General features: G+C 36.1%; 2 protein-coding genes across 16 annotated transcripts in view; one reads left to right on the plus strand and one right to left on the minus strand.

Moving 5' to 3' along the window:
* Window positions 1-1,462, minus strand: part of MFSD8 (major facilitator superfamily domain containing 8) — a 43,723-nt gene extending 42,261 nt beyond the window's left edge. The window contains exon 1 of one of the 3 annotated variants that reach the window (XM_077765059.1): window positions 1,344-1,462. In XM_077765059.1, coding sequence (XP_077621185.1) covers window positions 1,344-1,408 — 65 coding nt within the window. In that variant the 5' untranslated portion in view covers window positions 1,409-1,462. The remainder of the gene's footprint in view (window positions 1-1,343) is intronic. The other 2 variants (XM_077764989.1, XM_077765130.1) reach the window with 2 other exon arrangements.
* A 205-nt stretch (window positions 1,463-1,667) lies between these two features.
* Window positions 1,668-26,719, plus strand: part of ABHD18 (abhydrolase domain containing 18) — a 36,673-nt gene continuing 11,621 nt past the window's right edge. For 2 of the 13 annotated variants that reach the window (XM_077765727.1, XM_077765773.1), the window contains exons 1-3: window positions 20,214-21,410; window positions 21,650-21,667; window positions 26,460-26,546. Coding sequence is in view for 8 of the 13 variants with exons in the window: in XM_077766039.1 (XP_077622165.1) it covers window positions 9,480-9,571; window positions 10,232-10,316; window positions 14,541-14,641; window positions 19,586-19,664; window positions 19,770-19,854; window positions 21,640-21,667 (470 nt within the window). In the remaining 5 variants the exon portion in view is untranslated. Of the gene's footprint in view, window positions 2,052-9,462; window positions 9,572-10,231; window positions 10,317-14,540; window positions 14,642-19,585; window positions 19,665-19,769; window positions 19,855-20,213; window positions 21,668-26,459; window positions 26,547-26,719 lie in introns of those variants that run through there. The other 11 variants (XM_077765661.1, XM_077765839.1, XM_077766039.1 and 8 more) reach the window with 10 other exon arrangements.

Genomic DNA, 26,719 nt, shown 5'->3' on the forward strand with positions numbered 1-26,719 from the left:
TGACAGAATGTATATCAAGATCACATCTAACCATTAACTCAAAGATCCTGAATCTATCTGGAAAATAGCCCAGAACCAGAAAGAACCAAAAAGAAGTTTGAGCAATCCAAATGTGGCAGTCTATGCACTGAAGCACATGCACTTGACTAATAAGACAGATCCTTAGCCCTAGTCATAGCCTCCATATTCTAACTACACACAGTTTTATTAAACTTAGATATGGTTTTCAAAACCGCAGCAAACTAGTAGTCTCAAAATAAAGTTGGGAGAAGAGAGGTTGCTGACAGCAACAAAAACAGAGGTTGTCAAAAGATAATAAAAACATGATGAGGAAAAATCAGCCAGAAACAAGAGTAGGAAGAAAAGCTAAAAAGCAAACATAAAACATTAATAGTGTAGCAAGTGCAGAATAAATCAGTAAGAAAGCAGTGTAGAATAAACAAACTAGTATAGAAGCAAATGGTCCAAAATGTCTCAAGAAGCCCTGAGGACATCTCTCTATTATGACATATTTCAGCATTGATAATAATTGTTTTGATCTCAATTTAAAACATAGATAAATTGCAGTGCATGTATTCCGTTTAATAAATTGGGGACCAGAAAAATATACCGTCCAGAGTTTCAAACAAAGTGGTTAAAATAAAAGTTCGCTGCTTGAGAGACCAATGAGCAAAAATTAACATGGTCGTTGACAGCTTAACTGGTATTAATTTACTTGATAAATTATGTTTCAAACATAATGATACTTAATTCCATTTTCCTAAAAACAAAAAGATTCTTAATTGCGTATTAAGAGACAAACTAACAATTCTAAATTGCTGTCCATAAACTAGAATTAAAATAGCCAAAAATGATAAGGGGCGACCTAAAGTTCATCCTTTAAACGCTAAGCAGTTAGTCTTTATATATTAGGAGAAAGCTGTGCCCATTTTGTACAGATTTACTTGCTAACAAAGTATCAAGAAGTAATCACCCAACTAGGTCAATATTGAGAGGTATTTTCAAGTATCGATTAAAATCATCATTTCGGAACTTTTGCGAAACGTGTAAAGTGATGAGATCTGCAGAGGAACGCATAATGCAGTGGCTTAATGGCTGCAACACTATTGGAATGAAGGTCCAAGAGGCAGTTTGAGATTCTCTTAACACGGTCACCAGAGCCCGGTGGCTCACCGCGGACTTCTTTTCTCAGGAGCAGGAATACATCACCCGGTCTCGCCCGACCGGCCGCAGCCTCCCGCCTCCCTGAGACCCATCTTTCGGTGCCGTGAGGCTGACGCCAGCAAAGGGGCCAGTCCCAAAGCTCAAGAAGGTGAGGGGGCCTTCCCCTAACACCCGCTCACCTGCTTCCGGGTGTGCGGTCGCCTAAAAGCGGCTCCTGCTCCGTCTGGATTCCAGAGCTCGCCATAGTTACACCGCCCACAAGGAGGCGAGGCTAACTCTCGCGATACCTCCTGCTCCCTCGCATCTCTCTTGGCCAAAGCTGTCAAACAAGCCAGCAAGTGCGCGTGCGCGCCCGGCAACTAGAAGTGGGTGGAGCGTCCCGAGGTCAGGGATGGTGAGTCACGGGGTAGTCTGGACAGGGCAAGGCGGGAAGAGGTTAGGGGCGGGGCCCTGTGTCCTATCTCTCTTCCTTCCATCGGTGCATCGTTGCCTCCCAGGACTTGGTGAGGGACAGCGGGGGAGGGTTAGGGGCGTGTCCAAACGGCTACCCCGCCCCGGACTCGTCCCTCTCTGTAGGCTTCGCTGCGGTTGCCCCATTGCTACTACGTTCCTAGAGAGGTCGCAGTCGCAGCAGCTGGGGCTCCGACCGAAGGCAAGTCCTGGGAGCCCCGGGGACGATAGTGCCAGGAGACTCGGCCAGCTGGACAGCAGGCGCCCTAAAAACGGCTATTGAGTAAGTAGCCGGTCCAGGCCGCACTCCCCCAGCCTCTCTGCACACTGCGTACGTGCCAGGAGGCAGGGACTGGGGGCTCAGGCGTTGGCCGGAGACGCAGAGGTCTAGGGCGCTGGACAAGGCGGGGCTTTAGCGCGCGCTGTGGCCGACCCGGGTGAGTTAGGCTGGCACGCGGTCCCTTTTCCCCTGTGGAGGGTGGAATTGTCTCGGCGCTGTTGTTTTCTTGCTCCGCTAACTACAGAGGCATCTTACCGGTGGTGCCTTGTTAGGGCCTGGATGGGGGTTCTGAAAGTCGGGACCCTCAGATCGGCATCTCACTGCTGCCTGCGCCGACTGAGGGATTCAGTCTTCTAAGATGCCACTCAGCAGCCCCTGCTGCTGTAACCTGTGGGTTAGAAAAGGCACAGCACCCATTTAGCGGTGACCAGCTCCTTTCATTATAAAGATGACATTTTTAGAAAATACGGGTTGTTTTTTCCCCAGTAGATCTTGATTCTCTCTCTTGTGCTGACATATTAGCATCTTACTTCTACAGGTTGGCTTGTAAGCTAATGGTAGCAGTAGTCATTATATGTCATAATTACTGTTTTATAAGTGCTAATACATTTTCATGTGATTTCATTTGACCACAACTGTCCTGTGATATAGGTAAAGAAGACACATTTATATTTCACAGAGAGCTAAGGTTCATTCAGGTTGATAACTTACTCAGAGTCATTTAGTGTGAAAGTGGCAGAATTGGGATTCAGTTCTTTCAACCAATATTTATAAGCAGTTACCCTTTGCCAGACCCTCTATTAGTTATGTGTTGTGTGGTAAATGCCATCATTTATAACCTTTGTCTTGTTTGTGACCTTCTTGTGTTTATCCTGTCAGGCATATTCCACTGATAAACAGCTAAATTTGAACTGTGTTTTCTGTTAGTTCAGATTTATTTTCTGAATCCAGACTTGACTTTTTGTGCTTGGATTCAGTCTTGCAAATTTGTAACAGCTCACAAGAACTTATCAGATTCCTATCACTGGTTTCAAGAAGGTATAGGAAAAAAAAATTAGGTTGGCTTTTTTCCCCCATAATGTTGCTTTAATGTATCATTGACTTCTTTTTGAATTATGAAGTCTAGCAGTCTAGCGCTGTGTGTGTGTGTGTGTGTGTGTGTGTGTGTGTGTGTGTTTGACATGGGACTTTTAACCAGTATTGCACCAAGCAGAATGATTGGTAGATAAATATATGTTGAATGAGTGATTATTGAATTACCTCATTTAATCCCTACAACAATCCTCTGAGTTGGGATTGTGTCTAGCATACAAGGAAATTGAAAGCATGGAGAATAATTAATTTGCATAGGATCATACCGCTAATAGCTAACAGAGCTAGAATCCAAGAAACACAGGACTCCTGACTGTAAAACCTGTGCTTTTTTCATCAGCAGCCTTCCTATGAAAATAATTTTTAAGAAGAATCTTTTCCTGTATTTCTTAAAATATATCAAAACAGGTGATCAATTTTTATATAAATTGAATAATTTGCTCTGTGTGTATAGTAGGCCAGATACTATTCCGCTTTTATAGATTAAGGTGGCTTACTCAAGGTCACATAGCTAGTGAAGGAACCCAGGTCGTCTGACACTGCTATTTTCCATTGCTACCTCCAAGTGATGACTTTAGATCGCAAAAGTTCATGGAATGAGTATGTGTAAAACTAGTGAAATCTAAGTAAACTCTGTGTATTATACCATAGGGGGGGAAAAAAGAAAGAAAGAAATAATTTCTTAGGAACAGTATACCCAAAGTAAACATTTTAAAAATCTTTTAAAAATCGTAATTACTTTCTTTAATGTCAGTGGAAAAGAAGAGCTAAGTTTGAACAGAGATGAGATTATTTGCTGAATGTTTCACATAAGGATATGAGACAGTCCACCAGTTAGATTTCCTTAGATGACTGCTTAGAATAGATAGCCACCCCTCAAAATGAACAGATAAACTTCCTATTTATGGATCAACTTTGTGAGGATAAAAATCCAGAAAAAAATAGGATTGCATTGTGTAAGTGGTTAAGTTTTAGACTGATAGAAGATAAAACTACTGTTTGGTATATAGACACTGAATGCCACTTTAGCAATAGCACTCATTTCTAGGGAAGACTTTTCATTCCTTGGCACTGTAGTAGAACTACTTTTGTAAAAGTTTGTTTTTGTAGAAGTACTTTGATGTTTCCTTTTGCATCGGCTTTATAAAACTATAGATGACAATTGTATCAGTTTGGCTTTATACATACTTAAAAAATGGGTCCTATCTCTGCAGAAGCTCACTCGTGTCAATCTAGCCTGACATAGTGTCTTTAAGTATCTGATGTGCCTCTAGATGATGCTTCCTTTTGGTGAATTGGAGTTATCTCTACCCTGGACTTGGATTATTCTCTGTTCATGGCATTGGATACCAGTTAGCCCTGTTTAGAAGACTTACGTGTTTAGAATGTCCCAGAAATTAATATTGTTCTTGGAACTGAAATGGGATTTAAGAGGTTCTATGTAATCCTAAACTCCATAACCAAGCCTATAGCATGCTTTGTGTGCTCTTGATTTGCTGTCTGTAGCTTATTGGACAGTGGCTTACTGGCAGGTAGATATAGCAAGGAGGCAAGGAGTATGCTGGCTCTAGATTTGGAGTGCTGACTGTCAAGGCCTATATCATATGGAATTAAAGTGATTTGGAAAGCTTTTCTGGTATAGGGTTGAACATTAGAAATGACTAAACAACTTAGACATATAATAAACATTGTACTTTAGAAAATATTTGAAGAGTTCATTGTTCTCAGGTCTTTTCCTGTTCCCTTGAACTTTACTTTTGTATATTTGTCTTTGTTTACCAACTTAGGAGAATACTGTATAGAAAAATGAGATGTCTAATGAGCAATTTAGTCCTTCGTATTGTAAAATATGAGAGTTGGAATTTTGCTTTAAAAAAAATATCTATTTAGTTTGGAGAGAGATAGCATATGGAAGAAGGGGAGAGACAGAGAGAGGAAGACAGAGGATCCAAACAGTCAGCCCTGCGTGGGGTGGGGCTCGAGCTCATTAACCACTAGCTCATGACCTCAGCTGAAGTGAGACGCTCAACCGAGTCACCCAGGTGCCCTGCCCCCCGCCTTTTTTTTTTTTTTAATACTAACGGGGAATCTGCTAATTGCTGTTGATGCCATGAATGCTACAGAGGAAGACATCAACCCCATCCTTTTCCACTACTATAGAGAAAATAAATGGCCTATTAAATGATAAATGATGTTATGTTACATGGCAAAGTTGATGGAATGCCATTCCTATGGTTACATTAAGTTATATTAGATTCCATCTTGCTAGCAGTCTTACTCTTCTGTTGGCCTTCAAGAAGTAAGCTGCCCTTTTGTGAACTCCTATGAAGACAGACATGTGGTAGGGAACCATAGAGAGCCCCTTGGAGCTGAGGTTGGACTCTGGCTAACAAACAGCAAAATATTGAAACTCTCAGGCCTATAGCTGCAAACAAATGAATTCTGCTAATGACCTGAGTGAGCTTGGAAGCAGGTTCTTCTCCATTCAAGCTTCCAGAAGAGAACAGAGCCCAACTGACATTTTGATGGAAGCTAGATGAAACCTGAAAGCAGAAAACCCAGGTAGGCTGGGTTGTCTGCAACTAATCCTCAAGATGAGGAAAGTGTGAAGATGGGAGAAACCAATTAAAGAGACTTGCTCTTCATATTATTCTATTTAAAGTAGCACGTGGGTGGCTCAGGCGGAGGTCATGACCTACTGAGGTCCAGTCCCAGTCCCGCACTGGGCTCTGCATTGACAGTGCAGAGCTTCCTTGGAATTCTCTCTCTGTCCGTACTCTGCTTGTGCTCACTCATTTTCTCTCAAAATAAATAAATTTGAACATTAAAAAAATTATTCTATTTAAAGGCCTTAGTGAGTTCTTCAGATATTTAAATTATGCGATGGCATTTGTTGAAGAGAAAATACATGCTTTGAGTTCTGTTCTTTGATCAATAGGATAATGAACTACTTATCCTCACTGAGAAAGTTATCAAGAGGAAAAGAAAGTATCAATTTACTTCTGAAAAAATTTGTAGAGAGACTATCAAAATATTTATCAAAATAACTCCAAAAAAATCTGAAGCAGAGTCTAGGCTCTGAGCTGTCAGCACAGAGTCCTTTGCGTGGCTCAGACTCACCACATGTGAGACAATGACCTGAGTGAAGTTGGACGCTTAAATGACTGAGCCACCTAGGTGCCCCTCCTAAGTTTGTTTAGAGTTTGTGTAGGTAAGTAAATAATATCAAGGAAAACAGATTACAGACTGTTAGCACTGAGTATCTCTGAAAAGTAGAAGGAAGTAATGGGAACAAGATTATTCTTCCACTGTTTACTGTATCTCATTCTAATAGAGAAGGAATTTGAATTTTAAAACCTTATGGAGAGCGAGTGCCTAGGTGCCTCACTCAGTTACATGTCCAACTCTTGATCTCAGCTCAGTTCTCAATCTTGGGTCATGAGCTCAAGCCCCACATTGGGCTCAATGATGGGCATGAAGCCTACTTAAACAAGTAAGTTAGAGTGAGTATCTTTAAAATAGCAAATAAAGAAGAGAGCAGGTGATTATTTTCTCTTGCCTTTCCTCTTACATAAATTATCTGCGCCTGTGCTTTATCCACCAACTAGATAATTTTTGCACATTTTATTGGAACATTGTCCGTGAGTAGACTTCAGAAAATATATGATTTTAATGCGATCTGCAGTTTAAAATCTTGGGTGCTGTTGCTTCTTATGTAGGTCTAGGCTTAAATGTTACCTCTTTGGTTAAGTGGGACTTTTTTGACACTAAAAAGAGTCTTCTTTATCACACTCTCTTGTTATATTATCATTATAGTGTTGTCATCATCTATTCTTTGGTTTTTTTAAAAAGGAAAAACAATTTCATTGTTTTCTTCCATGAAAATACAAGATCTGTGAGAAGAAGAATGTGCCTTGATCATCTTCTAGCACAGAGCCTAAAATAATGTTCAGCATATAGTAAGCACTTAATACTTGTTGCTTAAATGAAAAAAAAAGTAATATTCTTAAAAGTTCAGAAACTTGAGGGGCGCCTGGGTGGCTCAGTTGGTTAAGCATCCGACTTCAGCTCAGGTCGTGATCTCACGGTTTGTGGGTTCGAGCCCCACGTCGGGCTCTTTGCTGACAGCCAGCTCAGAGCCTGGAGCCTGCTTCAGATTCTGTATCTCCCTCTCTCTCTCTCTGACCCTCCCCTGCTCACTCATTCTCTCTCTCTCAGAAATAAATAAAACATTAAAAAAATTTATTTAAAAAAGTTCAGAAACTTGCATTTCTGTTAGGTCATCCTAGAATGGTTTAGCTTTGGGAAACTAAATGATGATAATTTACTGGAGTCTGGTAACCAGAATGCCAGTTTATTTATTTATAGTGGTAGATACAAGTAATATAATAAACAAAGCTGGATATGGACTATGGTTTCTTTTCCCTAACATTATTATGCTAAAACCAAATTTTATCAAGAACAAAAACTGATTGGGGTGCCTGGGTGGCTCAGTCAGTTAAGCATCAGACTTCAGCTCAGGTTATGATTTCACAGCTCGTGAGATCTGAAATTGTGAGATCTCACAGGACAGTTTGAGCCCCGTGTCAGGTTTTGTGCTGACAGCTCAGAGCCTAAAGCCTGCTTCAGATTCTGTGTCTCTCTCCCTCTCTCTCAGAAGTGGATAGTTTTTTTTTTAATTTTTAATAAAGAATAAAAATTGATTAACACCAGAAAATAGGCAAAAAGAGAGTTGAATGGTATTAAAAAATACTAAATGCCATACTCTGTCTTTAGATTGTATTCTTTAACAAGTACATTATCTAGTAAATGTTTGTTCTTGGTCCTGAGAATTATGAGAGACAATAAGAATGATTTGGTTTCACTGGGCCAATTGTAAAGTAAAGTATCAGCCCAGTAAATGGTAGGTTAGATTGTATACTTATATAAACAAAGAGGAACATTAAGTTAAACTTGTGTTTTGTAACAACAAAGAGCAAAAGCATAAAACATAAGTGGTGGTTCCATTGAAACTTCAAAATAATAGATAAGTACTTACTGAAGCTCAATGATGGAAATGCACATTTCTATTTTCCATTTTTCTAAGTAGAATAAACTCTGAAAATGAATCAGGTTTTGCCCACAAATCAAAACTACACCATTCCATTTGAAAAGACAGAGGCAGATATTTTAAAATAAAAAGCAAAAAACACTTTAGAAATATTTGGGGAATGATAAATAAGTGGTACAAAGTTTGTTACTTTTCATGAACTGTAATGTAGTAGACAGGCAATGTAGAATAGTACTTAGATCTTGCCATGTGCCTGGGATTCAATTGTAGCTCTACCTACCACTAGTTGTGTGATCTTAGATAAATCGCCTATTTTCTCCATGCCTCAGTTGGGATAATAGACCCTTCTTCATAAAGTTGTTGAGAGGTTTAAACAAGAATGTGTGTGTATATGTGTTTGTATTTTTACAGAATGATGCCTGGTAGATTGTACAGTACTACATAAGTAATAGCCACAGCTATTGTTATCCAATAAATATTGAGTGTTAGTTGCTGTGCTCAGGATGGGAAGACCTTGCCCTAAACGAATACACAGATTATCTTCTCTACTTTCATCCCAGTTCCTTTTTTTCTATATTTCATATCTTATATCCAAGAGAATCAATTTAAGGTACATAGTTTAATCTCAATCTTAATTTTTTTCTCCAGTTTTGTTGATATATAATTAATATATAACATTGTATTAATTTAAAACTTACAGCATAATGACTTGATGTGTATATATATTGTGAAATGATTATTGCAATAAGTTTAACATCCATCACCAAACATAGTTATGCATTTTTTTCTCTTGGAATTAGTACTTTTAAGATCTGTAAGATAAATAGTTCTGGAGATGTAATGTACATTATGGTAACTATAGTTAAAAATATATTTGTATCGGCACTTGCTGGCTCAGTTTCTTAGGCATCTGATTCTTGGTTTGGACTAAGGTCATGATCTCACAGGTTCCTGAGTTTGAACCCCACATCAGGCTCTGTGCTGACAGCAGGGAGCCTGCTTGAGATTCTCTCTCTCCCTCCCTCTGCCCTTCCCTTGCTCATNATTTAGCTCAGGTCATGATCCCAGAGTCATGGGATGGAGCACAGAGACAGGCTCTATGCTGAACATGGAGCCTGCTTAAGATTCTCAATCTCTTCCTCTCCCTTTCTCCTTCCCTCCCTCCCTCTCTCTCTCCCTCCCTCCCCCCTCTCTCCCTGTCTCTCTCCCCCCATTCTCCTCCCCCCTCTGCTCTTCCCCCACTCACGTGTACTCTCTCTATATAAAGTAAAATAAATATAGATAGATAGATGGGTAGTATATTTGAAAGTTGCAAAGAGAGTAGATCAATCTGTAAGTTTTATCTGATATTTAAATAGATGGTTAGGAAATTGACCTGATGCCTAAAATAAAATATTTTAAAGTTATTTAAAATTTTGTTTCATAGATGTTTGTTTGCTACTAATGGGTGTGAGCAAGTTAGATATTTTATACCGGAGACTTCTCCTCACAAAACTTTTTATCAGAGGATGGGGGAGGCCAGAGGATCTCAAAAGGTAAGCATTTTTTTTCTGAATGCTTATTCTAAATTTGTTTTAGTAAAAAATTTTTTAATTTTTTTTCAGTGATAAAATCCTTTGCTATGAATATAAGGTGATTGGCAAATTAAGCATTAAAATATATAAAATATTAAATTACTTCCTTTTCTCTTCTGTCTTTTTAATTATTTCTCTTAAGTGTTATCCCATATAATCATAAATTATTTTAAAAGTAATTTTAAAATAAAAAAATAAAGGGCTCTCAAGCACAAAGTTGATTTTTAACTTTAATTATTTTTAAGTTGCTTATAGTTTCCAGGGATGGAGCTTCCTCACATAACTTGAATTTGTAATAACTATACAGCTGGGATATACTGTAGCTCATAGAAATATCTGAACTTAAGAAAATGAATTTTCGGGATTTATGCCTTTAATTTTGACTATTTTGAGTATTGCATATGTTAATTGCTCTCTGAACAATGATATTTCTCAAATGTTTTATGAGATAAAATGTCCAGCTTGAATAAAAACCAGTCGCTTCATCTTTTTCTCTAATGATTCAAGTTAAATTTTAACATAGCTTATGAACTGGACTTGCACATTTTTCAGCATTATATATCACTCTCAATATAATGGACATATTGTATTTTCATCCTTTTTTTCCCCTTATCGTAATAGGCTCTTCGAATTCAGAAAGATGATTGGAAATCGAGAAAGATGTCAGAATCTGGTTTCAAGTGATTACCCAGTACACATTGATAAGGTATTCAAATGAAAGAAATGCAATTACAGAAATTCTGGTTTAGCATAAATATATGTCAAGAATAGGTTGAGGGGTGTCTGGCTGGCTCAGCTGGTTGAGTGAGTTCAAGACCCATGTTGCCTGGGGCGCCTGGGTGGCTTAGTCGGTTAAGCATCCGACTTTCGCCTAGGTCATGCTCTCACAGTTCGTGGGTTCAAGCCCCGTGTCGGGCTCTGTGCTGACTGCCAGCTCAGAGCCTGAAGCCTGTTTCAGTCTGTGACTCCCTCTCTCTCTGACCCTCCCCTGCTCACGCTGTCTCTCTCTCTCCTAGAAATATAAAACATAAAAAAAAAAAAGACCCATGTTGGCTGTACAGATTACTTAAAAATAAAATCTTAAACAAATAATAATAATAAAAACATAAAGCTTTAAAAAAATAGGTTGAATATTGGAGTATAACAACAGTAAAGACTAAAACATCAGTACAGTATAGATTTTTCATTTAATATGATTAAAACAAATACTATAGGGGCACCTGGGTGGCTAGGTCGGTTAAGCGTCCGACTTTCACTTAGGTCATGATCTCGCGGTTCGTGGGTTCGAGCCCCGCGTCGGGCTCTGTGCTGACTGCCAGCTCAGAGCCTGGAGCCTGTTTCAGAGTCTGTGACTCCCTCTCTCTCTGACCCTCCCCTGCTCATGCGCGTGCGCTCGCTCTCTCTCTCTCTCCCCCCCAGAAATAAATAAAAACATTTAAAAAATAATAAAATAAAACAAATATTATATTCTAACAGGATGCTTATAATAATTTTATTCACATATACATTTCATGAGCATATATTTAGTACATGCCTAAATAGAAAATATTTAAGGCTTGATCTTTTTGAGCCTCATTTTGTATCTTTAGGATAAGAAGGGTTAAAATATTTTGGAAGAATTATGAATAATACAGGGAATATTCTAGTTGGAGACTCAGCACATGAGAAGCTGTTACCAAAACACCTATTAAGTAACATCAGGGAAATGTTATGGGATATAGTTAACTGATGAGAGAATAGTAGAAAGAAAATGCAGTAACATTAGAGAAGATTAGAAAATATATTTGAAATAGTGTTGTTTTTTAGCAACCATATGTTTTTCTGTAAAACAGTTCTAGGATTACACAATTGGATAATTAAAGTATTGTTGGAGAAGGGGTACAAATGTAAACATCTCTCATTGCCCTTCAACCAAAGTAACTGTTTTCATCTCTTATTCTGTATTGAGTATCCTTAGAGGATTTTATTTTTCAAAACAGTTCCACTGCTAAAAATAAAATTTTATAAATTGGAAATCCCTCATCCATACTACATTGCTGTTCTTTCTATAGCTTCTGGATTTAGGACATTTCTCCCTCAAATTTTGCTAAATATTACTATTTCCCTGGGGTTTTTTTTTTTTCTATTAAAAAGCATAGGCTGAAAATAAAATAAATTAAAAGCATACCAAGTAAAAAATCAAGAACTTTCTGCCATCAAAAAATCTAACTTTCTGCCACTTTCCACCACTTAACTCTATTTCTCTCCCAAGGAAGAATTACTGTTAAGATTTGGGGATGCATTCTTCCTCTCTCCCGATTGTCCCCATCACTGTCTCTCTTGGTTTTTAAAAATTGAGGTAAAATTCACCTGAAATAAAATTCACCCATTTTAAGGTGTGCAATTCAGTGTTGTTATTTTTTATTATTCTTCCCAAAATGTGCAGTCATCAACACTATCATTATTTAAGTCCAGAACATTTTTATCTCCTCAAAAAGAAACCATGTACTCATACTTCCCACTTCCACAGCCTCCCACCTGCTAGCAGTCACTAATTTGCTATCTCTATGCACCTATTCTAGACATTTCATATAAATGGAATCATATAATATGAGATCTTTGTGTCTGGCTTATTTTACTTAGCACATTTTCAAAGTTCATCTGTGTTATGTAACAGTACCTTTCTATTTTTTATTGCTAAATAATATTCCATTGTATAGATATGTGATATTTTGTTTATCCGTTTATCAGCTAATGGACATATGGCTTGTTCCTGCTTTTGGACTATCATCAATAATAATGCTGTGAACATTCATGTTCAGGTGTTTTTGTGGCTATATTTTTTCTGAATTTTTGAAATATTAACCTAGGAGTGGAATTTATGGGTCGTATGGTAATTCTGTGTTTAACTTTTTGACAAACTAAGAATTGTTTTCCAAAGTGCACTATTTTATTTTTCCCATCAGCAGTGTATAATAGTTCCAATTTGTCCACATTTTCACTCACTAATATTTGTATTAAATAGCCATCCTAGTGGGTGTGAAGCATTTTATTGTGGTTTTTGATATACCTTTCCCTTATGACTATGGTGTTGAGGATCTTTTCATGTCCTTAATGGCCATTTATATATCTTCTTTAGTGAAATATCTATGAAATCATTGCCTATTTTTAACTGGGTTATTCATCTTTTTATTGTTGAGTTGTAGCTTGTTTGATTTTTAAATCTGTATTACTTATGGTACTAAATTGCTGTTTTTTCTTACAAAGTTGCCATTGGTCCCAACACTATTTGTGGAATTATTACTTCCTTTCACAGTAATCTGAGCTGCCTTCTTTATCAAATAATTTATTATTATAAATCATATAAATTCATTTTATACACATTAGGTCTCCTTACCATTTTGAAAAAAATTCAGTGCAATCCTAATTAAAATATTCAATTTAGAACTAAAGTCTATAAAAGGATCCTGAAATTATTTTGGGAAGAATCATGAAAGTAAGATCAGATCAGGAACACCTAAAGAGAGAAGAGTTATAAGTAAAACCTACTTCAGTCATTTATCAATAGGTATTATAAAGCTGCGGCATGATCAAAACAGCATGACATTGGTATAAATAAAAGGCTAATAAACATTATCTACAATAGCCAAATTATGGTCATAGCCTAAGTGTCCATAAACTGATGAATGGATGAAGAAGATGTGGTGTGTGTGTGTGTGTGTGTGTGTGTGTGTGTGTGTGTGTGTGTGTGAGTGATGGAATATAACTCAACCATAAAAAAGAATGACATCTTGCCATTTGCAGTGACATGAATAGAGCAAGAGGTTATTATGCTCAGCCAAATAAGTTAGTCAGAGAAAGAAAAATACCGTATGATTTCACTCATATTTGGAATTTGAGAAACAAACAAACCAGAGGGGGAAAAAAGAGAGAGGGAGGTAAACCAAGAAACAGACTCTTAACTATAGAGAACAAATTGATGGTTACTGGAGGGGAGGCAGATGAAGGGATGGGTTAAACAGGTGATGGGTATTAAGGAGGGCACTTGCTTTGATGTGCACTGGGTGTTGTATGTTAAGTGATGAGCCTCTAAATTATACCCCTTGTTTCTACTGAAACTAATATTACACTGTATGTTAACTAGCTAGAATTTAAATAAAAACTTGAAACGAAAAACCAAAAAAACTTTTAAAAGAGTGGGGAAAAAAGATTAATAAAACCTATTAAAGGATTGAAAATAATTTGTTATTATTTATTAAAACTTCATGATAAAATAGTATTTTAAGTAATATGCAAAAAAATGTGAATTATTTAATAAGATATTCACACTACTGGCTAGAATTTTTGTTTTAAAATAAGGTGGTTATACATAGTGTCCACAGATAAAAGTTTCTTGTTTATTTCCAATTTTAATGAAGATATGTGGTGTTTTACTGCTAATTTGACTATTGATCTGATAAAGATTTTTTATTTAAAAAAATAACTTTGAGGAGGGGAAAATTTAGGTATCAAGCACTAATAAATGCCTTTGCTATATATGTAAATATACATTTCTCCTAATTTAATGTTTACATGACTCATATTGCTTAAACATCAAGTCAACCCTTATTTGATTTCAGTAAATTATTATTACAGTCTCTTTGTAAATTATACTTAGTTTATTTTTATATTTTTGAAATCTTCCAAAAAGCATTTTATTGACTTATTTCATGCTTTTACACAAATGTTTATTTATAGTTCACTTTTCCAACTAGCCTGTAGTGAAGATTGTAAAAGGAAAAGAAATGTGTGTGAGGACTCATGCCTTCAGAAAGCTGACTGGGCAAAATACATAATAGTCAGTGAAAAAATGTTTAATTGAATAGAACATTTTTATATGAAAGTATGCATGATAGACCAAGGTATCTTAGTCTATATGTATGTGTACATTTTGGTTTTGCTTTTCTTTTAGATTGAAGAGCAGTCAGACTGTAAGATCCTAGATGGACACTTTGTTTCCCCCATGGCCCATTATGTGCCTGATATAATGCCAATTGAATCTGTTATTGCAAGGTAAGAATTTTTATTCAGAAAGCTTAAAGTAGTAAGTTATTTTTTACTTACAATTATAATATCAATGACATTATAATTTTTAATTGTTTAGCATTAATTGCAATAATTATTTAGCATTGCTCCCATTAAATGTGGGGTAGGGCAGAATAAAAATACAGAGTTTTAGTGTGCATTCAAACTTATCAACTTAAAAGAGACTGTTGTAAAAAAGATGATTTATATAAGTTTCATGGAAGCACAAAGCTAAAACCTCTTAGGTAAACAAAAGGCAAAGAGAAAGAAATCTAAGCATACCACTACAGAAAATCATGAAATCACAAAGAGACAAAAAAAGGAACAAAAGAATAATAAAATAATAAAAAGATTTACAAAACAGCCAGAAAACAATAAACAAAATGGCAATAGTAAATTTATAACTGTCCATAATCACTTTAAACATAAACCAACTGAATTCTCTAATCAAAAGATTTAGACTGGCTGAATGTATTTTTAAAAAACCAACAGGACTCCACTATATAGAAGACTCACTTCCTGAGCACTTGGCTGGCTCAGTCAGAAGAGCATGCAACTCTTGATCTGGGGGTTGTCAGTTCAATCTCCACATTGAGTGTAAAGATTACTTAAATAAATAATCTTCAAAAGAAAACTGTTTAAGAAAAAGATTTACTTCAGATGAAGTACATACTCAGACTGAAAAGTGAAGGGATGGAAAAAGTATTCCGTGCAAATAAAAGTCAAAAGAAAGAGGAAGTAGCTACAGTGTATCATACAAAAAAGACAAAGATTGGAGGGGCACCTGGGTGACTCAGCATCTGTTTCTGGTTCAAGTCATGATCTCATGGTTCATTAGTTCAAACCCTGCATGGAGCTGTCTACTGTTAGCACAGAGCCTGCTTTAGATCCTCTGTCTCCCCCTCTCTTTGCTCCTCCCTCCCTCTTTCTCAAAAATAGATAAACATTAAAAACAAGTATTGGCGGGGCGCCTAGGTGGCTCAATTGGTTAAGCGTCCGACTTCGGCTCAGGTCATGATCTCATGACTCGAGGGTTCACATCCAGCTCTGTGCTGACAGCTCAGAGCCTAGAGTCTGCTTCAGATTCTCTCTCTCTCCCTCTCTCCCTTTTTCCCTCCCCTATTTATTCTCTCTTTCTCTCTCTCTCTCTCTCAAGAATAAACAAACATTAAACAAAAATTTTTTAAAATATTGGATAAGGGGCAAGGAAGGTCATTATATAATGATAAAGGGATCAGTCTAACAATAGGATGTAACATTTGTATTTGTATATATTTATAAACCCAATATAGGAGCTAAATATATAATTAAAAAATTAACAAATTTGAAGACAGCAATAGAATAATAGTAGGGATCTTTAATGCCTGATTTGCAACAATGGATAGATAATTCAGACAGAAAATCAGTAAGAAAACATTGGACTCGAACTACCCATTAGATCAAGTTGACGTAACCTAGATACTCAGAAAATATTGTATCCAACAGCATCTGAATACACATTCTTTTAAAATACACAGAGAAGGGCACCTGAGTGGCTCAGTCAGTTGAGCATCCGACATTGGCTCAGGTCATAATCTCACAATTCATGAGTTCGAGCCCCACATTGGGCTCTATGCTGACAGCTCAGAGCCTGGAACCTACTTTGGATTCTGTGTCTCCCTCTCTCTCTGCCCCTCCATGGCTTGCACTCTGTCTCTCTCTCAAAGAAACAAATAAACATTAAAAAAAATTAAAAACAGAACTACCATATGATCCAGCAATTCCACTTCTGGGTATATATTTGAAAGAAACAAGAACATTGATTTGAGAAAATATCTGCATGCCTGTGTTCATTGCAGCATTATTTACAATAGCCAAAACATGGAAAACAACCCAAATGTCCATCAGTGGATGAAAGGATAGGGAAGTGGTGCATATAAAGAGAGTGCTCTATTATTCAGACATAAAAAAGAAGGAAATTCTCCAGGGGCACCTGGTTGAGTGGTTGTGTGTCTCAGGTCATGGGCTTGGCTCAGGTCATGGTCTTGTGGTTGGTGGGATTGAGTCCCATGCCGGGCTCTGCACTGACACTGTAGAGCCTGCTTGGGATTCTCTCTCAAAGTAAATTAAATAATCAACAACAAAAAAGGAAATTCTCCCATTTGCAACTACATGGATCTTGAGAACATTATGCTAAGTGAAATAAGTCAAAGGCAGATACCATATGATCTCACTTATATGTGGAATCTAAGACAATGACAACAACAGCTTTGAACTCAGAGATACAAAGAACAGACTAGTAGGTGTCAGAGTTGGGGGTGGGGGCTGGGCGAATTGGGTGAAAGCGGTCAAAAGGTACAAACTTTCTGTTATAAAAGAAGTCTTGAGGATATACTATACAGCATGGTGGCTATAGTTAATACTGTATTGTATATTTGGAAATTGCTAAGAGAGTAAATCTTAAAAGTTCTCATCACAAGAAAAAGAGGATTTTGTAGTTACATGTGGTAATGGATGTTAACTAAACTTACTGTAATGATCATTTCACAATACATACATATATCAAATCATTAAATTATATACCTGAAACTAATAATGTATGTCAATTATCTCAATATTTAAAAAGATTTTGGAAGCTGAAAATGGGAAGCCATTAAGATCTATATAGATACTTCCCCTAACTCCTGCATGCTTCCTGGTCTCTTATCTGTGCTTTATCACCCATGCCATTTCTCTGTGGGTAGTTTATCTTTCTCTGCTTCTCATGCAGCTGACAAAAAATAGCTACCACAGCTCCACAGAGCCTCTGTGCCCAAAGCTCAACATAATCTAGAGTCTGTCCTAATTCCAGACTACTAAAAGAACAAATCTTATTGCCCTAATTTGTCCTACCTGAGGCCCAATCAGCTGTAGCAGAGTGGCTCACATGCACTCTACTCATTCATCACAGGGCACTGGAAAATATTCCATGAGAAGATGCTGTAATATGAGCAGACAGACTAATTAATGGGCCTCTATTAGATGAGTGGTCAGTTAATACTGTAATAAAAGATTCCTATTAAATTATTTAAAACATTTTTTAATGTTTTATTTATTTCTGAGAGAGAGATAGAGACAGCATGAGCAGGGAAGGGTCAGAGAGAGAGGGAGACACAGAATCTGAAAACAGGCTCCAGGCTCTGAGCTGGCTGTCAGCACAGAGCCCGATGTGGGTCTCGAACCCACGAACCGTGAGATCATGACCTGAGTTGAAGTTGGATGCTTAACTGACTGAGCCACCCAGATGCCCAAGATTCCTATTAATTTAATATTCTTCAATAATGAAGTCTCTACATACAATGCTATTGGACAGAAGGAAAAAAATAATAGCAGAGATGTCCAATATTCCACAGAAAACATTTTAAAATGTTATTATTTACCACAAATCATCAAAATATCAATAAGCAGGACAGTTCTGAGAATGCACAATGAAGCATTGAACTGTTAACATTGGCAGTTTTGATTATGAGATTAAAATAAGAGTTAGTTCCCATGAGCACAAAACAGAAATAACCACTGAATCCTCCTAAATGTACTTGCGTATGTTCTCTATTCACCAATTTATTGATAATAGATAACTAGTGATATTGTCCCCTGCCCAAAAAAAATAAGCTCAGAATTGAGATTTATGTTGTCTGAGAATGCAGCTACCTAAAGTCAAACCTTGAGTTGACAAAGTGTAGTATTATACTATGATAATAATTCTAAAATATCAACTGCTAAGGAAATTAAAAAGACAAGTAAACCAGTTTAGGAAGATAAAGTTCTGAAGATGAATGGTGGTGGGACGTCTGGGTAGCTTAGTTGGTTGAGCCTCCGACTTTGGCTTAGGTAATGATCTCACAAACAGTCTGTGAGTTCCAGTCCCACATTGGGCTCTGTGCTGACAGCTCAGAGCCTGGAGCCTCCTTTGGATTCTGTGTCTCCCTCTCTCTCTGTCCCTCCCCCATTCATGCTATGTCTCTCTCTGTCTCAAAAATCAATAAATATTTTTTTAAAAAGTTAAAAAAAAAGAATGAAGATGAATGGTGGTGATTGTTGCACAACACTGTAAATATACTTTTTAAAACATTTTTTTAAGTTTATTAATTTTGAGAGAGTGAGCAGGGTAGGGGCAGAGAAAGAGGGATAGAGAGAATCCCAAGCAGGCTCCATGCTCACAGTGCAGAGCCTGATGCGGGGCTTGAATCCATGAGCCATGAGATCATGACCTCAGCCAAAACCAAAAAGAGGAGGCTTAACTAACTGAGCCATCTAGGCGTCACCCCAACAATATAAATGTACTTAATGCTGTTGAACTGTACAATAAATATAGTTAAAATGTTAAATTTTATGTTACATATATTTTACTACAATTAAAGAAAAAGTCCTACAGGGAAAAGACATTAAGTGAAAAGCAAATTACTGCAATGAGAAGACATCAAATAGGGAAAACTATGTTTTTTTCTGGCATTTGGTGTGGATTGCTTTTTCTCCAAGTTGAAAAACAAAAGAGATAACACAAAGTATTTTACTGATACATCAACAACTTGTACAACCAAGCATTATTCCTGCAAGGAGAAAAAGCAGAGCTATGTAAAGAATTGTTTTTTCTAAGACTTGCTCATATGTATTGATGTCTCTACAAAATAAGAAAATTTCATTATGATATATAAAGTTATGATATTGAATAAGGTAAAAATGATTACAATGAATTCTGTGTTTATAGTACTGAATATTTTAATATCCTAACACAAAGCAAATTTATAATATCTTATTTGCCTTTATGCAAACATGAATTAATCATAATTTGAATGTCAAAATTCGGAATGATCTCTTCTCCCAAATAATTTAATTATGAAACTTTTACAGACTGAAAGTTTGTATTGAAAACCTTCTAAAGAGAATTCTACTTACATGTTTTATTTTAAATAGGTTCCAACTTATTGTTCCTAAGGAGTGGAACAGCAAATATAAACCTGTATGCATTCATCTTGCTGGCACAGGAGATCATGTAAGACTTTTGTTATAATGCCTTACTCCCTAAGTTGTTAACATACTGTTTGTAACACAAATGTGATTATATATTCTTTAAGTATGCCATCTTTTCTGTCCTTAGCATTACTGGAGACGACGAACACTTATGGCTCGTCCTATGATTAAGGAAGCCCGAATGGCTTCGTTGTTGCTAGAAAACCCATATTATATCCTTTTGTAATACCTAGAAATCTTTTCTCTTATTTATAGATTTATTCATCAAAGGAATGATAGATAGTAACCAGCTTTTCTAAACCAGTTAAATTTAGTTGTCAGTTCAGAAAATATTTAAGAAGCAAAAATGAAAAGAAGTAAAAAATTGTTTCATGCCTTTAAACAACCTATGTTAAGGATTGTGCTTCCACTGTATAATGAAGATAAATTGTACTTTTTCTTGTAAAACTTATGCCGGATTTTAATATTATTAAGTCAAATGCTTGCTATTAAGGAAACCTTCATGTTTTAAATGCATTTACATTTAAGTCATCAGTTGAGGTTTAGAACAGTTCTTAACTTGACTTTCAAGATGACGTCAGACTATTCCCAGAAGAAGAAACGAAACTGATGCACAGATATAAAGAAATGTTCGGGGCACCTGGGTGGCTCAGTCAGTTAAGCATCCGACTCTTGGTTTCAGCTCAGGTCATGATCTCACGGTCTGTGAGTTCGAGCCCCACATCAGGCTCTGTGCTGACAGTGCAGAGCCTGCTTGGGATTCTCTCTTCCCTCTCTCTCTGTCCCTGCCCCATTCACACATTCTCTCTCTCTTTCTCTCTCAAAAATAAACTGCTAAAAAAAATTTTTTTTTAAGAAAGTAATGTTCAATGTTGCTGGTAATAAGAGAAATGTAAAGTTAAACATTACCAAAGATTTAAAAAAATAAAACCCAATACTTGTGAGGCTATCGTAAAAAAAATAGGCACTCTTACTCCTAATGGCTGTGAAAACCAGTTTAATCCTTGGAGAAAGCATTTCTACCATATGTATCAGGGGCCTTAATAAATCTTACCATCCCTTGATAGTGATTTTGATTCTTGGAAGTTTATTTTAAGGATAAAATACTAAGAAAAGAGAAAGTTATAGAAAAAAAGAGATTTATATAATTTTATTTATATTATTAAAGCATTAGAAATAGCTTAAATGTCTAACAATAGAAAAATGGTTGGGTAATTTGTGGTTCATAATATTAGAATATTATGCAATTGGTTATGTTTATTGCTCTACCATTTACTCCCTGTATGACCTTGGACCTGTTACTTAATCTTTTATTACCTCAGATTTTTCATTGGTAAATGGGAATAATCTCTTAGGTTATTCAGAGTATTAACTAGTTAATACTGTCTAGAATAGTGCCTAGTAAATGACATCCAGTAAATTTTAATGGTTATTGTTAAAAAGTTTACAATCATGTATGAAAAATATAATGCAAAAATAGGATACAAAACTCTGTGGTAGGACATAGATATGCAGAAAACCTAAAAACAGAAAATCCATTAAAAACTGTGTGTAAGGAAAAATACTGGACCTACTCAAAAATATTAATATGGTTGTCTGTAGATGAAGTAGTTTTTCCTCTAATATGTTTTTCTATATTTTCTAGATTTTCTATAATCAACATATAAATGAAAAAAACCCTTCATTTTAAAATTAAGTTGAAGATTGCACAGCCCTGTGGATATACTGACCACATTAAACTGTACACTTAAAATGGGTGAATTATATGGTATGCAATATCAATAAAGCTGTTTAAAAAAAAAAAAAATCATGTTGGAAAAACCTGAAAGCTCCTTAACTAGAGGAGTTAACTAGAAAATAGTTATTTGAGATAACTAGAAAATAGCTATTTCAGCATTAAATTATGTTCAAATTAACTATTTTCTTAAGTTAATGTGTTTTGGGACACAAACTGTATTTAATTATTTTAAAACTTTCTCTTTGACCCACATTCTTAAATGGCTGCAGGAAACCCAAGGACCAAATGTAAGTATACCCCACCTTCATTTTTGTAGTCTTTATGCCAAATTTTCAGTGTATTAAAATTTTTGTTAGTCTTTGGTTAATCATTTCTAAGTTTAACATGCAAATGTTATTTGGGGAAAAAATTCTGCTATAAAATTGTAGTAGGCATGTTGACTTAAATTTATATTTTAAGCTTTTTGCACTTAAAGTGTTTGATAAAGAGATGAATAAGAAATTTTAGGGACACCTGGGTGGCTCAGTTGGTTAAGCATCCTACTTTTGATTTGACGTTAGGTCATGATCTCATGGTTTGTGGGTTCGAGCCCCCTCTTGGGTTCCATGGTGGTGGTGCAGAGTCTGCTGCGGATTCCCTCTCCCTTTCTCTCTGCCCCTTCCCCACTCATGCTCGCTCTCTCTCTCTCTCTCTGTCTCTCTCTCTCTCTCTCTCAAAATAAATAAAAAAACTTAAAAAAATGTTTTTAATGGGTTGATGGAAGATATATTTTATTTGTAAAACTGTAACTAAAGAAATGTTAAAACATTTTACTTCTTAAAGTACACTTAGTGAAATTAATACCATTCTTTTTATTTTTGCAATGTATAGTATCAGTAATCTGAAAATAATCTTTTTGGTTTTTTAAAATGATGAACTTTGAAGGCAATTTTTTTGCATTTCCATAACCTATATCATGTTTGGTTTTGATTCATTCAGTAAATATTTGATTCAAGACACTGGGAAGATAGCAAAAAAAATAGACAAGATCCTTACTGTCAGCTTATATTCTAGGATGGGAGATAGATAATAATAAATAAGATAATTTTGGATATTTATCAGTGCAACCAATAAAGCAGGGCAACCAAGTAAAGAATAATAAAGGGCACGGGGTGCCTTGGTGGCTTAGTCTGTTAAGCGTCCGACTTTCGCTTAGGTCATGATCTCGCAGTTCGTGGGTTTGAGCCATGCGTCGGGCTCTGTGCTGACTGCCAGCTCAGAGCCTGGAGCCTGTTTCAGTCTGTGACTCCCTCTCTCTCTGACCCTCCCCTGCTTACGCTGTCTTTCTCTCTCTCTCTCTCCTAGAAATAAATAAAACATTTAAAAAAAAAAAAAAGAATAATAAAGGGCAGGTACAAGGTTGTAGCAGTATTAGATATGAAGACATGATATAGTGAGAAGGAGACACCAAGGTGAAAACCTGGAGGAAGATCAGCCTCAGAGAAGGAAAAATGAAAAGCCTCCCATAAGCATGGGAGAGTAGTATAACACAAGGTCAGAAATATAGACAAGGGCCAGATTTATGAACAGCCATGTATTTTAAATTTTACTGTAAGTGTAGTAGGAAACCTTTGGAGGACTTTAAGCAGAGGAATGATCTGGTTTGTGTTTTTAAAGGCTTATTTTGGCTTACTGGAGCTAGAGTAGCAGCAGGAAAATCAAATAGGAAGCTATTACAATAATGCAGGAGAAGAAAAAGGGGACGTTAAGGCAGTGGCAGTGGAGATGGAAAGAAGCTCTCTTGGGTAATTAGAAGTTGAAATGATAAGCCTCATTTATAAAATTGGATATTGTTGGTAAGAAATCAAAAGTTCTGACTTGCACGTGTTGAATTTCTGATGTCTGATAAAACTGCAGGTGGAGAAGTTAAGTAGGGAGTTGGAAAGTCCTAGAGAGTTAGATTTAGAAGTCACAAGTTCTATGTGGTCATGACATGAAAAAAGTATAGATGAAAGCAGGGTGGGTTGGAAGCAAACTTATATCCTATGAAGGATAGTTTAGAATAAATTTGTGAAATGTGAAAAATTAATGTCCAGGCTGAATAGTTCAAGAATTCTTACTCTGGAACCAAGCTCTGAATTCAGAACTAGGTGTGTCCTTTTTGCTCTGTTCTATTCGTGGTTAAAAGCCAAAAGAGCTTATTGAATTATAGTTAGAGGCAGCATGGATTTAACAGAAAGACATTGACTTTGTAGTCATAGAGACGTATGTTACAATTGTAATTTGTCATTTAATAATTGTATGACCTTGGTCTAAGTATCTGTTACCTCATTTATAAGGTGAGAATATAATTTCTTCCACACAGAATTGTTGTGAGAATCATGTCTATAAAATATTCTATCATGTATCTTATACCTAAGAAATATAATAATGCAGAAGTATGTTTGATTTTTCTCAAATGATTCATTGTAAGAGATGGCTTGCAAGTTAAATAGCAAATTTATTTTTCTCTCTCTTTTTAAAAGCCATCTTATGCCTGTTTTCATCAAAAGTGTTTAAACATTTTGAGACTGGGCCCACTGTTAACAAGTAAATAACCATTGTCCCTGAACCCCACACAGTAACTTCTATTAAAAGAGCAAACTGAGGTGAGTTTGATAATTCAAACCTCCATACCAAGCCAAAATAAATAATCAGGTGAATTATGTGACCATAAATAGAAAATGGAATGAGAATAAGAAACAAATATAAGGATACATGGGCTTTTTTATGAGGAAGCACATGTATGATCTATTTTGACAGAGGATAGCATAATTTCCATAAAGAGAAATTCTGCCTTATGGACTTAGAGCTCTGAGAAGGTGTGGTAGGACAGTGGACATAAGCTCTTTGGGGGCCAGAAATCTTATTCACAACTTGGCATTCCTACAGCAGCTAGTTCATTGTGCATAATTACTCCATGTAGACATACAATTAACCATTGATAAAGAGAATTTTGTATACCTTGACAAGGTTTCATCAAGTAGCCAATCATTTATGTCTTTATATGAACTAAATTTTGAAAACAGATTCTAACTTGGACACTTCAATAATAACATAGTATTCTTTTTTATCACTATACAGGCATACCTTGGAAATATTTCACCAGCTGCATTAGCCCCTAACAAGAGAGTCAGCCCCTCCTTTCAAGCTAGCCATTGACATCTCCTCTCTAATTATGAAAGTCCTAGATGGCATCTTCTTCCAACAGAGTGCTGTTTTTCAACATTGAAAATCTGTTGTTTTGTGCAGCTGCCTTTGTTAGTTATCGTCAGTAGATCTTCTGGATAACTTACTGTAGCTTCCATATCAGCAAGTTGCTGCTTTACCTTCCTGCACTTTTATGTTACGGAGATGGCCTCCCTCCTTAAACATCATGAACCAACTTCTTTCAACTTCATACTGTTCTTCTGCAGCTTCTTCACCTCTCTCAGCCTTCATAGAATTAAAAAGAAGTAGGGCCTTTCCCTGGAATAGGCATTGGCTTAAGTCAGTGTTGTGGCTGGTTTGATTTTCTATCCAGATCTGTCTTTTCCATGTTTGCAAGAAAACTATTTTGCTTTCTAAATTGTGTGTTCACTGGAGTAGCACTTTTAATTTCCTTCAAGAACTTTTTCTTTGCATTCACAACTGTTTGCTGCAAGAGGCCTAGCTTTTGTTCTCTCTCTCCTTTTGACATCCTTTCCTCGCTAAGCTTGATCATTTCTAGCTTTTGACTTAAAGTGAGAGATGTGTGACTCCTCTTTTCACTTAAACACTGAGGCCATTGTAGGGTTATCAACTGGCCTACTTTCAAGATTTTTATATCTTAGGGAACAGGAAGGTGGAAGAGAGGGAGAGAACAGCTGGTCAGTGGAGCTGTTAGAACGCACATGGCATTTATCCATTAAGTTTGCCATCTTAGATGCGTGTAGTTCCATGGTGCCCCAAAACAATTACAACAGTAACATCACAGATCATCATAACAAATATAATGAAAAGGTTTCTAAATATTGTGAGCAATACTAAATTGTGACAGAGACATGAAGTTATCAAATGCTTTTGGAAAAATAGCACCGATAGATTTAATTGATATAGAGTTGCCATAAACCTTCAATTTGTTTTTTTTAATGTTTATTTATGTATTTTTGAGAGGGAGTGCATGTACACACATGTGTACAAGCAGGGTAGGAGCAGAGAGAGATGGAGAGAGAATCTCAAGCAGGCTTTGAACTGACAGTGCCAAGCCCTACACAGGGCTCAGTTTCATGAACTATGAGATCATGACCTGAGCCTAAAACAAGAGTCGGATGCTTAACTGACTGAGCTACCCAGGCACCCCATAAACCTTCAATTTGTAAGAAATGCAATATCTCCAAAGTGCAATAAAACGAAGTATGCTTGTATAAGAATAGTTGGGAATCTAAAAAGTTTTAAGTACTTCTTATAAGGAAATGTACTTACATGTAAAATTAATTTCTAAAGACAGAAAATTCTAGTTGAATTGGCTTGTTTTGTTTTTATTTGAGAGGGAAAGAGCGGGGAAGAGAGGGTGAGAGAGAGAGTCCCAAGCAGGCTCCACGCTTAGAGTGGATCCTACCACCCTGGGACCATGACCTGAGCCAAAATCAAGAGTGACACACAACTGACTTAGCCCCCCAGCCACCCTCATTTAAGTTAGTAAAAAATTAGGTATTTTTATGAAAAATTACTTTTTCAACCAACTTTTAATTATAAAATAAATAAGTCATAGAGATGAAAAGTATAGCATAGGGAGTATAGTCAATATTTTAATAATATTTATATAGTGACATATGGTGATTATAGTTACCATGGTGAGCATTGAGTAATGTATAAAATTGTCAAATCACCATGTTATACAGCTGAAGCTGATGTAACATTGTATGTTAATTATACTATTATTTAAAAAATCAAAAAAAGTTTCCAGTTGATTATATTCATAAATTGTGTATTTTGTGAAAATAAGCAACATATTTAAGATTTTAGTAATGCATGAGCCTAATATTAGGTTAAATTCTTTTACATTGCTTTTTAAAAATTTTTATGCTTTTTTTTTTTAAGTGCTATCAAATAAAATATTTCCTGGGCTTCAAAATAGTTAATTGAATTTCAACAAAGATTCAATAAGGAGCAGATATAACTTTAAAAGTAAGTTTTAGCTGATTAATATGTAGAATAATGTTAGCACTCTTAATTCTATCAATTTGTTTCATTGTTTTACTTAGCTATCTGGTCCTTTAAAAGAAAAACATGAAGTCTGGCTGCCTGTTGTAATTTTGCATATGTTAAAATGTAAATACATAAATAATTTTCTCTTTTGT

The sequence above is a fragment of the Crocuta crocuta genome, unplaced genomic scaffold, assembly GCF_008692635.1.
Source record: "Crocuta crocuta isolate KB4526 unplaced genomic scaffold, BGI_CrCroc_1.0 scaffold120, whole genome shotgun sequence".
Taxonomy (NCBI): domain Eukaryota; kingdom Metazoa; phylum Chordata; class Mammalia; order Carnivora; family Hyaenidae; genus Crocuta; species Crocuta crocuta.